Below are 14,825 nucleotides of genomic sequence, written 5' to 3'. Positions count from 1 at the left end.
ACGTTTACCAACACCCTGCAGAAACATGCAAATTGAGGAATCATTGTACATGCAGAGAATGCACAATATTTTATTAGTTTTATTTTGAAGATTCAAGATTTGAGTAATTTTTAATTAGGTTAGTTTTTTCACTGGATTTATGTTTACCAATATTAAATTGACAAAGTATAAATATTGAAGCCCCACGTATGAAACATTTATTCACCGTAATGCATGCATGGCTTTACAACAATTCACAAATATTTCTTAGTTCACTGTTATGAATATTATTCCGTCGATTGCGGAATTTTCACATCCGGCCCTGGATCCTTTGATTGTTTTGAGGTTCTGTAGAGGGAAGTAGTTAAATTTAAAATCATTCTTTCCAAGAAAAAATCATTTGATGGACTCGTGTGTGGACCCCAATGGACCCCCGGATTCGAATTAAATACGGTATAGATGATTGATGGTCGCTACGAACCTGATGAAATAAGTTCAGTGTCTTATTAATTACTACAATTTGAGGTTATTTTTTGCTCTTTCTTCTCATTCGCTGCAGATGTTCTAGGGAATATTTTTAAAAAACTTCTAGGCACTGTTTCTGCAAACGGTTTCCGTGCTTTTTTTCTCCCGCGAGTCGGCATCACATGCCGATACGCTTCTAGGGTTTGTTTGCTGTTTGGCAACTGCAATCTAATACTACTACACTTTTTTTTACTTCCTTTTTAGTGCCTTTTCGTTCACAGTTTTCGCGTGCATTCGATAAAATGGCATTTAATGCATGTAAAGTTTGAGGAAAATTATGCCGACTTCTTTCGACGCCAGTATGTTTAATAATATCGGCCTTAGGTGTGATGTATAAGAGTATGATGATGCATCAAACCACCATAAATTGTAGAGAAAGATGGGAACAAAAGAAAAACTAAGCAATGTCAGCAAACATCTCCTTACTATGCCCTTTTCTGAGGTAATGAACGTTTGAAATGGCTTTCAATAGCACTCCTAAACTATGGTTTTTGTGCAACATAATTGTCTCGAAGCGTAGAAGGTAACGACGTTGTGCCGAGGTGCAAGTGCGAGCGGTTAATTCAGTATCTTCATGTTTTTTCGTATCCCCTTGCTTAGCTTACTAAGTGAGTTTCCTTCCGTTCGCTCTCCCGATGGATTTTATCAAACAAATGTAGCTGGCAGTTAAGGATTAGCAACACATTTAACGTAGTTCAATAGTTGATTTCCGAAACTGCCAACTCAAACACAAACTTACATCATTTTAATATTCATGAAAACGATCGTATCGTGTGAGGGAAAATCACCGTGAAAAGGTTTTTGGATTACATGAATAGGGTTATACTACGCGAGAGTGAATACAAAAAGCGTTTGTAATATTCGAGAAGCACGAAATAAGGATGCGGTAATCCACCACCTTTTGGGTCCTTTTCGAGGGTCGGTCATTGTAACGCGGGTGGATCGCTATCAATAGTTTGGCAGTGGCGGAGCGGTCGGATTGAACGCGTACGTCGGATACCGCGGTGCATACTCTGCCCCGCCGACGAGACGCGTGTGCTCGGAGTCATTCTTGCCAGAAATGGTTGGTGCCCGGTAGGCAGTTTCTGCGAACGTCGGTGGAGCTAAAAGAAATAGAAGCAAACGAGTAAAGTATAAGAAGGTGACGGATGTTTGGCGTGCGGCGGAGGGTGTTTTGCTTACGTATATTCGGGTAGACGGCACCGTCGCCTACACTCCAACCAAGCGCTCCACCAGCACCCGCTCCACGATACGGTGGACTGGCCGGGCTGACCGGTTGCGTCGGTAGCATTGAAGGATCGGTTTCGGCAGCAGTAATCACACTTTGCACGACCGGCGGATTGTCCGTGTAGGGCGGCGGTGGCTGGAACGACTCGAGTGGCACCGTTCCGAGCACGATCGGAATGTTACCGTCGAGATCGGCGTGCAATCCGGAAACTTCCGCGACCACCTTGACGTCGTAGTCGACATCGATGATGCCGCAGTTGACCAGATTCGATGGGGGTAGTGGCGGTATCTGGATGTTCTGCTGCCAGGTCTGGCTATTGCCCGCCTGGATCGGTCCCATCGAGATCGAGGTGACGACTTCCTTCTTGCGCTTGGTTTCACGACGCGGCGTGTGCACGTGGAACGCAAGAAGTTTGCGCAAGCTGAGTGTAATCTGGTCCACACCAACGTTGCTCGCGTTATCGCACTCAACCGTCACGGGAACCGTCTGGCCGGACACGAACCCGGTTACCGGGATGTGCACGATCACGCTGAGCGGTCCGGAAGCACAGCAGAAGCAGCAGAACGTCTTCTCCAGTTCCAACTTGAACGGTTCCTTGACGCGTGGATTCAGATTCAAATCGACCGGCGAAATGACGGTGAACGCCATCTTGATGTCCTGATCGAACTTCCACGGGCGGTCTAGCGTCACCTTGACGGTGTACCGCACGAAGCCCCATTCTCCCTCGAACGACGAGGGTAGCGTCGGGGGAAGGGCGCAAGTGAACGGGTAGCTGTGCGTACCGGGCTTCAGCTCCATCTCGGCCGCGTTCTTGCCCCCCAGCAGATAGTACTGGATCTGGAAGTACTCCTCCTGGCCGGTGAGGTTTGTCGTTGACTCGTACGTCTTGCCATTCTGGTCGGTTTTCGTTTCCGTCTGGCTCCACTTGGTTTCGGCTTCACCGGTGAATTTTATCACAATACCTAGAATGAGAGAAGAGCATAGAAAGGTTCTTTTGTCAACAAGCATTGATTGATGGAACGAACATTTTATTTACGTCGTTAGAATGTCTAGGAAGATTTTAGTCGTGCTTTGGAATGTGTTGTGAATCATCTTTGCCATACATTCCGATGGCCGAAACTGGCACTTCCGCTTGCCGCTAATTGCCCAATCTGAGCAGACAAGTAACTCTTTTTATTTCATTTTTCAAGGATGATTTCGAAAGCCGTGGCCAGGGTCAACGTTCTAACTCATAAAGTCGACGTTACGTCGTAGATTAGAAAGGCGCTAATCATATGAATCTTTATAGGCCACCCATCCCTTTTTTCGTGGAAACGACAGGAACCTTTACTAGGCGTTTGTTTTATTTTGGAACCGAAAAACATTCAATCCTGGGGAATACAACCGTCGAAACAAAAGCTCTGATTTTCCGATAAAGTATTGGCCAAATATTTTCGTCGGGTAAAAGCATAGCGCTCGACTCGCGAGCTTCGAATCGTGCACAAGTAAAGAGAGAACCGGTTTTGCCACTAAAAAAAATAACTTCTTTCTTGTATTTCCAGTCTCTTAGACTACATTCTGACCGGCAAAGGCAGAGGAGATTAAATTCAACCGTCTTTTTAAGACCGTCGTTTTTCGTCCGTCAGCATGCGTTGCTTTTCCATATGGAGCATTCCTATAGGCCCCCATGTTGGCAATCCGAATCACATAGGAATTGGAATTCGCCATGGAATACCCGGCTCAATGGAAAGAGTTTCAGTTACGGGAAGAAGCAAGTACTGAGAATATAACAAGAAACCGAACGGATGCAGGCGTGTATTTTTAAACCATCCCAATCGTCACTTCGCACCATCTTCACGTAAAACGATGCGGGAAACATCCCTAACCAGACGTCTTAGTTTCCACTTACTTTCGGCGTTACTGTGGCATGCAATTATGTATTCCGTTGCGTGCAGCAGTGTGCGTTTTTTGAGAAGAACAATAGTTTTGTAGGGGAGAGTAAAAGTATATTACAGCGAAATTACATTATAAGCAGGTCAAATTCAAGATTTCAATGTCAAAAGTGTACACGCATGCATGAAGGAGCATTAGAAACGGTCGGAAATGGAAGTGGGGAGGTCCATATATAAAAATAAACATTTTCATGACTTCTGAAAAAGACGACCAGCATAGTATGCGGCACCAATACAGCTCCATCGTACGCACGGTGAGAGCATTTTTTTTTTCGGGTGCGGTGCTTATCGTTCCACCCCACATTGGAAAAAGACCTGCTTTAATGTAATTCCAGCTTTTGTTATAGCCAACAAATAGTAAGGTGAAAAGGCCAATATGTTTAATTGGCCACTCTAGATGTGCCCAAATTCTCCTGTGTAGTGAAGAAATCTTCATTGGATGAAATTGCACCGGCTCCAATGCACACAAAGAAACCATATTTTATGACTCCCCCCGCCCCAAATTCTGGTTGGCGCCGGCTTTCTTGAGGGGGACCGGGAGAAGGAGTCTTTCATGCTACTACTTCCTTTTGGCAGATCGTATTTTTGGCCAATTGCCCACTTGCTTATGTGGTACTCCTCAGTATATATTCTCCCATCGGGTCTAAAATCTGTCACACGATTTTGACAGATGATGTCATCAAGCATCCCGGATTCTGATCTATCTTCTCATCTTGAACGAACGGTTTCCGTGTGTTTTGAGTTTAGAATGAAGAACGATGCTCTCTTCCATATGTTTCCACTTGCCCCTTGGAATCCTTACCTCTTACTTTCTTCGTGGTGTCGAAAGTAAATGTAACCTTGCCATTCACCGTCTGCCCGGCGTAGTACGTGTTGTACGGATTATCAAGTTCGATAGTGCACTCTTTCAGACCCATCTTGCCTTCGCTCGGTAAATCAGCTGCTCGTGGGGACTTATCTGGCTGATTTCTTATCTTTCGATTTCGCGGTGTCTGCTATTTTCACTCACTTTACTCAAGCACCTTGTGGACACAACTAACTATCCCCGCTACCGAACACACCTAAGATTGATTGCAGTGCGTCACGTCAGCACTGCTCGTATAGATATTGGAACTCGGTACAGCCTCGAAAATGCGAATCACGGGAAGTTCGTCGTAGTCGTAATCAGACGACAATTTGGTGCTGCACTTGCCCACCGCACAACTAAACCAACTAAGGCCGACAAAAAAGAAAGGAGCCCTTATTTCGATGACACACTGGCAGCTCCTCAAGCTACGCGGAGGACGGCGGCACACTGTTCTCCCACACTGCGGCAAACAAGAACTGCCGGGTTTGCGGTGACGACTGCCTCTGGCAGAGTAGAGTTTTCCCTACAGTCTTAGCAGTCTGGCGCCATTATTGTATGCGTTTCGGATCTTTAAAGCATAACTGTCCAAGTGTGTGTGATGTTTGTGAGGCTGTATGCGTGGGGTGTTGATGTTTTGAAATAGTATTTGTTACTACCCATCAGCAAAACCCAACCCCGCGGAACGCGCTTTTTATGTTGCTCATGAAACATGTGCAGTCGAATAGAATCAACGTTTCCATTCATCGAACACTCCTTCACACTGGGCCGGTTTTTGGGAAGACCGGGAGGGACTTGTTATTGGAGGCGTACAATTGCGTTTTAACTATTAGTCGGAAACATGTTTAAAAGGATTCTATTTAAATGTTTCCCAATACCTCTGCGTAGCGTCAGTCGTTTCTTTTCATGAAATAAAATAAAAACGCCTATTAACTTTAGCCAGCAGTTTCACATATTTTGTATATTTGCAACAAATCTCAATGGCACTTGAGGTAGTTTAGCGGAGTTTTTTTCACTTCTGAGTTTGTTTGTTTTTTATAGTAAGCGCACACGATCGTTAGTTAGTTTATATGCGTGCTGATGTGTGTGGTTTTTGTTTTGTTTTAGTACTTTGCTTGGTAATTGAGCGTAAAATGGCACTGAGTGTCCACACACGGGCCTGAAGATTCTAAGCACATCGATACACAAGAGCTTCAAATGCGGGTTTTAGTGCCATATTATCCCCTTCCGACGAGCCAGCGGCCTGGTCGACTGCAACGAATTTCCGGAAGTGCAATTTCAGGTAGTTCCGTGTGGCGTGTGCGCGTGGTTTGACATATAAGCAATAGACGGCGAGGAGCTGCTTTCATCGCAGATTTTGTCTTTACATTTTTTGTTATCTTTACTGTAGTAAAAACTATATAAATTTTGAGGCGATTCACGGTTTTTGATAATGCGTGCAATTTTGTATAATACTAAGCGCAAATGGGCATGCCGAAAGCGGCCGGAGGCGATGTGATGCGAATTGATGACTTTTTGTTTCCTTTACACTTTGTACTCGTTTCATCCGTTGAGAAAAAAAAAATGTTATTAAGAATAATACAATCATTCCCATCCGGTAGGTGTAGACCTAGGCAAGCAACCGGCTACAAACAGCAACAACTAAAGGCCATCCTCCTTTATGTGACGAGCCGATGGCCAATGGTGAGCTGGTGATGCTAGTCCTCCAATAACCTTCAGTTCTCGTCCGGCAAACCGTCGACGGACCCGCCACTGGTGCGATGCACGATGTAGTGGAGCCGCACATTGCCCGACCCGTTCGATGGCTCGTCCAGTCCGCCATGCGATCGTCGAGCGGCATTACCGACGGGTATCCGTGTGCCGATTATATCGGTGTAGTGTTGCGAACCTATAAAAGTTGTGAGGAAGAGGGAAGAGGGTGAAGAGAAGATTGTAAGAATAGGCGATGATACCAATATAATCTCTTAGTACTATCTGTATCTACTGTACACAGATTAGTAACCGAAGGTTGTGTACTAGTCCCGGGCAGCAAATTGCTTCGTGTGACATGTAATGTCAATTTAATGATCATTTTGAAGGATATACAGCCTCTGCCACGAGAGTGTGATCGGGTAGCATGTCGAAATTCAGAACTACAATATTAAGAATATTTATATTCGGCTGCGTATTTCAGGATTATTCTAAGACACAACCTTCGGTAAAGCAGGAATTTTACACAAACTGCCAGGAGTATTAAATGAGATAAAATTCGATATTAAATTCATTTCAAAACTAAAAAGTTTTTAGCCCCTTATTTCCGTAAATCTAAATTGTCGCTACACCGGACAGTAGTTGATTTATAAAGCTTATTGTTTACTCTCCGACTCCGAGGACATTCATCAGTCAAGAACACAAACGATTGCAATTTGGCAACACTTAGATCCATTAAAACTTACTGAACGGATCCCACGGTGGTTTGGCAAGTGGCTTCAGCTTATCCCTCGGCACCGAAGTCTCCAGCGCGATCGTCCCGATCGTAATGGGCATCGCCAGTCTGGGACTAATGTTCGGTCCGGTGACACGTGCCTCCACCTCCAGCTCGTAGTTGATGCTAAAGATATGGGAACTATCGGTGTAGGTGGGGGGCACGGCGGGAATGAGAAGATTCTGCTGGTGTTTGACCACCTCGCCCGAGGTAACGCCAGAGCAGCGCGACTCGGCGACCACCAGCGAGTCGGTGCGCGTTTCCACCGCCGGATGTTGGCTAGTGCAGCACAGCTTCTGCACTAGCTTCACCCGGAACTCGTTGACCCTCGTCCGGCTCCGGTTGACGGCATCTATCTTCATCACAATCGTTTGACCCGGTATGTAGCCGCAGCGAGGAATCTGGGCCGATATGTATAGTGGTTCCGAGGAGCAGGGTCCACAGCAGAACACCTTCGTCAGTTCGCTCTTCGTCGGCAGGACCAGCACCGAGCCGTGCTCGTTTAGGTTCAAGTGCCGCAGCACGGTGAAGCTGGTCTGGCCAATCTGGTCGGTACGATTTTTCGACCGATGCAGCGACACCTTGGCCGTGTAGCGTATGCGCGCATGGTAGCCCTCGAACGAAGTCGGCAGGTGGGTCGGAAGTTCACAGGAGAAATGATACGTATGTGTTCCGATGGCCAGATCGCGTACGGGCCCTACTGAGGATCCGCACAGGAAGCTGATGGAGTTTAGCAGCGTTTGTTGGCCACTGTAGCTGGTGGTCTTGCGTCCCGCCTGAGCGGATGATTCCACTATTTCCGACCATTCAATCTCGGTGATCCCATCGAGTCGCAAGCTTATACCTGGGGGGAAGAACAGTGAACCATCAACATGTGTCCCCAGAGGAGCCATCCCCCTGTGCTCCATATCTCACCTATAACATTCAACACCTCCGTCAGACGGAGCTCGACCTGTCCGGCTAGAGTTTGCCCGGCAAAATATACCCCGTACGGGTTGTTGTCGAATCGGATGTGACACTCTGGGTCGGGCATGTTCTTCGGACCGGTGCAGTCGTTTTCATAGCCTCCCGAAAAGCGTTGCGTTCAGTTTAGAACTTTGTAGATATGTCGTCTATAGGCGGTAAACAAGCATCAGAAACACCGGAGAATCTATTGGAATACCTCCCCCACTATCGAATTTGAGACTTGCGAATTAAAATTCCATCACATAAAACCGCCCCCCAAGGGAAGTGAAAAGTCGTACTGCGTCTGTATCGATTTGTCGGCTTACCTATGGTGTTCTTGTTGTTTTTTTTCACCCACCGAGGAACTTTTTACCGATATACACACTCCACCTTTCGCCGATTTGATAACGAAATCCTAGATTCACTAGAGTGGACTCTAACAACCGTTCGACAGACGCACTGAATTTCCGTCCATTGCTACCGCTGCGAAACTGCTGGAACCTACGGAACGCGGATCCTTAAAACACCTGAAACATGTTGAGCGAAATACCACCGTCCTTGACGGGTTGCGTGTTTCTGCTTCTCGTTTTGCTTGCTTGCCAAAATAGGTACACTCACGGGGCACACTGCTGGCACGTAAAAACCGGGGCGGGGATGATGTTCCGAGTTTTTGACGTAAGTACCTAAATGTTGGATGTTTTCGGTGTTCCGATGGCGGTGAGCCATCCGTGTTGGTGAGATCCTTGCCCGTATTTTGCATGTATTCGGGCGAGGATAAGCGGCGCCGCGGTTTGTTTGCTCTTCGTGCACGCACTTTCCGGAGCTCATTTTCCGAGGTATCCTTTTTATTTCTTCCCGGCATCCGACAAGGACGCGGCTTCAGTGTTGCCAGAATTGTCGGGAAAGTTTCTCAACCAAAAGTGGCGGTTACTGACGCGAAGGATGGTTTCGTTTAAAATGATAGCGAACTCAGTATTTCAAATGCTTATTGTTTATTGTATTAACGACACGCAGTAAAAAGTAATAAGTTAAAAAAAATCATAAAAAATGCAGTGATCCTATCTCGAGTTAAACGGTAGAAATGTTTAGTGGAATAATGTTTCACGTGGACTCGTTGGTTTCCATCACGTTCCACCGCTGGCCGATGACTCATTGTTGAACCGATAAACCATATACTGGGGGGTGAAATTGTTACTGCCCGTGTTTTCTTCACCCTCTTCCAGAATATTGGCCGGGGTTGAGCCAACTGCTTCCTCGTACGAGGGTGGTGCTGAAATGCAAATAGGGAAACGGACGTTTCGGTTAATGCTGGCCGATGAGCGGGGCGTCTACGTCTAGTTTGGAAACGAGGAATTGGTTACTAACGCAATTGATCCGCTGGAAGGACTTGCGAAATGTTGGGTTTCATTTCGTCGTATGGAACCGGTGGAGCCGTTGGTTCGGGAACTGCTGGAACCGGGATCGCCTGTAGCCGTCCGTCTTCGCCAGAGATCCTAGGAATCGCGTGCGCTGCTAACGGAATCGTCCCCAACGTTACGGGAATGCGTATGCGAGGATTTATGTTCGGCCCCGGTATCTTCCCTTCTACCTCTACCTCGTAGCCCAAGGTCAGCACCTGACACTGAGCGCTGGTGGATGGAAGGGCCGGTATGGCGAGGAACTGGTCGAAAGTTCCCTGCTCACCTGCAGCCAACCCCGAGCAGCGAACTTCGGCCACAATTTCTGGGACCAGTTTTACGCGGCTGTACGGCGTCTGGCTGATGTAGCACACATTCTTCACCAACTTGGTGCTGAACTCGTTGACACGCTTTTTGCTCTTGTTCGAAGCTTCGATACGCACCGCTATCGTTTGGCCAGGCACGTACCCGGTGATCGGGGTTTGTGCCGATATGTACAACGGCTCGGAGGCGCACGGTCCGCAGCAGAACACCTTCTGGATCTCGAGCTTGCACGGCATGCCGAGCGTCATCGGGCTCTCGTTAAGATTCACGTGGCGTAGCACGGTAAAGCCGACCTTATACGTCGGGTCCACCTTCCAGGGTCGATGTAGCACCACCCGGACGGTGTACCGTATGTGGCCGTGCTGGCCCTCGAAGGAGGTGGGCAGATTGTGGGGCAGTGCGCAACCGAACCGGTACGTGTGCGTACCGGGCGCAATATCATACGGGTTGCCCTCCGGTGAACCCTGCAGATACGTGACGGTGTTGATGTAATCCTGCCGCCCGTGGTAGTGTACCGTTCGGCGGGACTTTCCGGTGCCGGTGTTTTCCGTCCATTTTACCTCGGCGAATCCTTTGATTTGCAAACTGACACCTGTCAAAAAAGACGGGGGTATTGGATGGTGACTCATTCCACAGAAGACCAAGGCAGCGCCTACTTTAAACGGTTAACGCCGATGACCGACCTACCTTTAACTTTAAATGTCTCCAGTACGCGCAGCTCTACGTACCCGGCCAGTGATTGACCGGGGAAGTAAACCCCGCATGGATTATTATCGAACCGTATCTGACACTCGCTCACTTCCGGCATGGCACCTGAGCTGATTGCCTATGTCCGCGGGAAATCGACACTTCCAATTGCTCTGGCGATTCCGAGCTTACTGAAACTGCCGTGTGGTGTATCGCCTTTGGGGAAGACCGAATCCTGTCGAAGGGCACTGATTATTTGGTTTATCTACAAACACGCTCCAGCACGCCGTGTGTACAATCGGCTGGTGAGCAAATAGGATCGCGTGAGCAGGACAGAATGTTAACAATTGTTCCTAGCGATTCCCGATAAGATAAAACCAGTCGGAGGTTCCAGTCCATAACCAAACCGCCGCGGGGACATTGCGTTTCCATGTTCGTTTCGGGTGCATATTTTTCATTTGTTTTCGATAGTAGTCAAGTGTAGGGTAAATAAGACTCCAATTGGTAGTTGATATGAAAAAGTGGTTCCCAATATTTGGTTATCCAATGTCTATTTTTGAAATGCAAATAAGGCAAGCCCCCCGCTTGGTATATAACCAAAATACGATAAAAACCGACCTCCAGATAAGCTTTACGGTAGTTTGGAAGACTCTTTGAGAACCACTGATTTAAAAGAAGCTGATTGATAACCAAATGTAAAAGGTCTTTCTTACAATTACCCGTTCGATGATTCATCCCTGTGTTCATAGTAACTATTGCATCAGTTTGTGGATTGGCATTGCTTGTGAAATATACCTATGATAAGAACATGAGAAAAGAGAATGACTGTTTATGAATCCTTTGGATCTATTTATTTAATTGAAAAATATTTGCGTAAGCAAAAGTACAACATAGACAGTGTTTTGTAAACAATGTTTTTGGGAGTCGGGCAAAATTCAACAAACGGAAAAAAGCGATCGTACACAAACAAACACATAGCGATTCGAAAGTCGTTATGATTTCCTTCTCCTTCCTCTTCAATGCCGTTGTAAGATAAGAAAAGAAAAGTGGACCTACATAATAAAATTAAAAAAATATTTATAGTACCGAAATTCACACGCACACCAAACGAAATTCTCCCATATCATTTTGAAACGCGGCCCATAATGCGCCCATGTGTGATTAAGATGGTTTCGATTGTTTGACCAAAAATCAATGGCCTCTGTGGTTGGTTGGTGATGCGTTCACGAAAACGAGAGTGTCTGTCTCGAGGCCATGAACCTACCGGAGGGGCCCGAAATTCTTCAAGGCGGTCCTCGCGTACCAAAGGCGGACGGAGACTTGGTACAGGCTTGGTGGATATATACGACGTTCATTCCAACGCAGAGTCGTTCCAAAAGGAATGGAAAACAAGATGAAAACTATCAATGCAAAGAATGCGTTACGGCCGTATTTGTGTCCGTCATTTCATGCGAGCCCCAGTGGCTTTTGGTTTCGAGGCGTCGGTGGATGCTTTGGTGGATTGCATTGAGGGTTCCACGGCGTCGACACCGCGCGGAACCGGGTCTCGTGCACCAATACTCTGCAGGCAGAGCAATCGCGAGTTGTGGCGGCGGCACAACTACGGCACTGTTCTCCATTTCCGACGCCCTTCTCGGCGATCTGCTTCTGCGTGATGGGACGCCGGCGACTCCACCAACACCGCCGAGCGTGGCGGTTAATCGCACACAAAAAATGACGTCACGGTCGCGCTTTCGAAACTACTATTTCACGTTCAGCATCAAAAACAAAACCCACCCCACCGTGTGAGCACACACAACTCAGTCGCTGTACCATGGTGGTGAACCGCGGATCGGTACACGGCCAGAACGGAGAGAAGCTTTAGTTAGTAGCTTAGCGGCAGGCATAGTGGCGATCTCACGGTCCGGTTGCCCGCGTCCGATCATCGTGGTTTTCCCCAGCGATCGTGAGTGAATAAGACAAAGAAAACTATCAACAGAGTGTGTGGTGTGTACGGCCTTAAGGTTTCCAGTTGATATTTTCCTCTCGCGGTTCGGAAAGTACCAGCGCGATGGGGGTCCATTGTGATATCCGTTTTACCAACAGTACGCACGGGACGTTTCTCAGCGGTCAACCGCTCACCGGCAGTGTCCAGCTGAAGCTGACCGAGGCGAAGAAGTTCAACGGTGAGCAGAAGAAAAGATCGTCTTGTTTTTATCAGCCGGCGCTCGATGATGAGAGGCTGTGATCGTCTGACGATCGTTTCATGTTTTACCCTTTTCGCGCCCGCCGCGAGATGATATCGTTTTTGGTATTTTAGTCCGTCGTGTAAACAGTGAAATCCTTTTTTTTTTAAACATAGAAATCACTCTACGTATCATCGGCCTTAGCCACGTGCAGTGGTCGGAGCAACGTGGTCAGGGCAGAAATCGCCACACTGTAACATTTTACGGCAAACGTGACCATTTGGCGTCGGTGAAGGTGCTGGTGGCAAAACAGCAAAATGGTAAGTAAAATCGCATCGTCGACATTTCTATTGCTGGTAAGCTAGTTAACGGGAAGTATGAATCAGATTAGTTGCATTACTGATTGCTAATTATTTATTGGAACATTAATGTCTGGTATTCTTAGTATATCGACACGGGTTCATTCGATAGAATTCCGAGAATTTCAGCCGCTTTAAAGCATTCTGATTATTTTACAGTAAGTAAATCTTGACCTTGAATCTGCATGAGTCTGTTATCAAATTAGCAAAGCGTAAATAGGAAGCAACATCAGCCAGGGTCACAAATAAAAAGGGAAAATAATGAATAAGTGGTGTAGATTTCTATTCGTTCGCCGTTCAAAATAATCACCGAGTTTGCTTCACACACAGGATCTCCAACGGAGCTTCCGGCCGGTGAACACATCTACGAATTTGCCCTCGATCTGCCTCCACATCTGCCGACCTCGTTCGAGGGCTCGCTCGGACACTGCCGCTATACCGCTCAGGTAGTAATGGATCGACCTTGGAAGTTTAATCTTACGTACAAAGTGGGTTTTACCGTGGTCCATCCGGTTGATCTGAACACGGCCTCGCCGTCCATACGGATGCCGGCGCGTATAGAAGATGCGCGGGTGTTCTGCTGCGGTTGGTGGCGTACGAAACCGTTATTCGTGCGCGTCACCGTCCCGTACACCGGGTTCGTTCCCGGTCAGGCTATTCCGCTTCGAATAGAATTGAACAACCAGTCGGACCGTGTGGTTGAGGGAGTTAACATGAAGCTGCTGCAGGAGATAACCTACACGGTGGAACATCCGAGAACGAAAACGCGAAAGGAAAAGCATACGCTGGTGAAACATATCGGTGATGGTGTGGCCGGGGAGCAGCAGAAGACTTACGATCAGCGGCTAGTAGTGCCCACCGTGGCTCCTTCATGTACTGGCAGTGATCTCATAAGCGTATCCTACCGCTTGCACCTGACCGTTCGAGTATCCGGCTGTGGTTCGGATCCAGTGCTCGATATTCCACTCATCATTGGCACGACACCGTTGATACTTCAGCAACCAGCAACGGTGGCCCTGCCGGCCACGGTTCCGTCAACCAGCACAATAGGTTTCAACTTTGGTGGAACTTTGAGCCAACTCCCAACGGCACCTCCTCCAGTAGCGGCTGGTGGAGGGCATTCTTTGACACGCGAAAACACACTACCTCCAGAATATCTTCGTAAGTTAGCGACCGGTCAGCGCTACGTACATCCAATTTCATTTCCACTCCTCGATTTCCACTCTAGCTCCACCAACGTACGAAGAAGCTATGAATGCGGCAACAGTGGTTATCACCGACGACACCGATACGAACGCCATCGGATCCAAACCGTTTGTGCCACTCTATCCGTCCTACAACTTTGCCGATGTTCAGTGGCCTCCGCTGCCTAGGATGGATCCCCCTCCAGTGCTTCTACCTCCATCATCGCCTCTTCCACCAAAGCAATGACCATGACTCGGATGGAAGAAATCACTTCAAATTGCCTTAAATGTTAAAGTTCTACATGAAATCAATGTTTTCAATGTTCGCTATGAAATCTCATCTCATAACTCTCTTCTTTATTTAAGACGCCTTTTCTTCGCGGTGAACCGTTTCTTACAATTTTAACAACAGTAGGCATTTATTGTGTTTTTGAAATTTTGCCTTTACATTTTAAGTATGACAATTTTTATACACTTGAGCTAGAAGTTCAAAAACAATTTACCAATAGTAATTGGGTACGCATGTGCTAATGCAGCACCGGTGTAAAGTGATGTTACGGGAATCAAAGATACTTAATCATTTTTGGAGAACATGAACGTGCTAACTTTTTTTTTCATTGTAGTCCGAAAAATTTCATCGGTGGGTAGGGACAGTCTTCATGTAGGGTGATGGGGTGGTTCGTGCTACTTGCAGCATCCTTCCTTTGCTCCGTTCTTGCATGGGCAGGTGCATCGAGCCTCACAGGCACATCCACTGCCGCAGCTTGCAGAGGTGCATTTGCAGTCTATAAAT

The 14,825-nt window shown here is 47.2% G+C and overlaps 4 protein-coding genes across 4 annotated transcripts; 1 reads left to right on the top strand and 3 right to left on the bottom strand.

The window, feature by feature from the left end:
* Window positions 1-541: 541 nt before the first annotated feature.
* On the bottom strand, window positions 542-4,954 carry LOC131266575 (arrestin domain-containing protein 17-like). Its single transcript, XM_058269185.1, has 3 exons — window positions 4,466-4,954; window positions 1,687-2,694; window positions 542-1,607 (listed from the first exon to the last, which is right to left on the bottom strand). The coding sequence occupies exons 1-3, from the start codon at window positions 4,578-4,580 to the stop codon at window positions 1,453-1,455; spliced, it is 1,278 nt and encodes a 425-aa protein (XP_058125168.1). The 5' UTR covers window positions 4,581-4,954; the 3' UTR covers window positions 542-1,452.
* A 1,268-nt stretch (window positions 4,955-6,222) lies between these two features.
* LOC131260307 (arrestin domain-containing protein 3-like) lies at window positions 6,223-8,004 on the bottom strand. Its single transcript, XM_058262003.1, has 3 exons — window positions 7,887-8,004; window positions 6,943-7,815; window positions 6,223-6,395 (listed from the first exon to the last, which is right to left on the bottom strand). The coding sequence occupies exons 1-3, from the start codon at window positions 8,002-8,004 to the stop codon at window positions 6,223-6,225; spliced, it is 1,164 nt and encodes a 387-aa protein (XP_058117986.1).
* Window positions 8,005-9,040: 1,036 nt separating this feature from the next.
* On the bottom strand, window positions 9,041-10,445 carry LOC131260306 (arrestin domain-containing protein 3-like). The gene is made up of 3 exons (XM_058262002.1): window positions 10,325-10,445; window positions 9,282-10,229; window positions 9,041-9,186 (listed from the first exon to the last, which is right to left on the bottom strand). The coding sequence occupies exons 1-3, from the start codon at window positions 10,443-10,445 to the stop codon at window positions 9,041-9,043; spliced, it is 1,215 nt and encodes a 404-aa protein (XP_058117985.1).
* A 1,678-nt stretch (window positions 10,446-12,123) lies between these two features.
* On the top strand, window positions 12,124-14,606 carry LOC131272372 (arrestin domain-containing protein 2-like). Its single transcript, XM_058274085.1, has 4 exons — window positions 12,124-12,489; window positions 12,666-12,809; window positions 13,179-14,009; window positions 14,077-14,606. Exons 1-4 carry the CDS (start codon window positions 12,375-12,377, stop codon window positions 14,277-14,279), a joined length of 1,293 nt encoding a protein of 430 aa, XP_058130068.1. The 5' UTR covers window positions 12,124-12,374; the 3' UTR covers window positions 14,280-14,606.
* Window positions 14,607-14,825: the final 219 nt, after the last annotated feature.

Source organism: Anopheles coustani, chromosome 3 (genome assembly GCF_943734705.1).
Source record: "Anopheles coustani chromosome 3, idAnoCousDA_361_x.2, whole genome shotgun sequence".
Classification (NCBI taxonomy): domain Eukaryota; kingdom Metazoa; phylum Arthropoda; class Insecta; order Diptera; family Culicidae; genus Anopheles; species Anopheles coustani.
The sequence above is the reverse complement of the archived record's forward strand: the minus strand, read 5'-3'. Positions and strand labels throughout refer to the sequence as shown.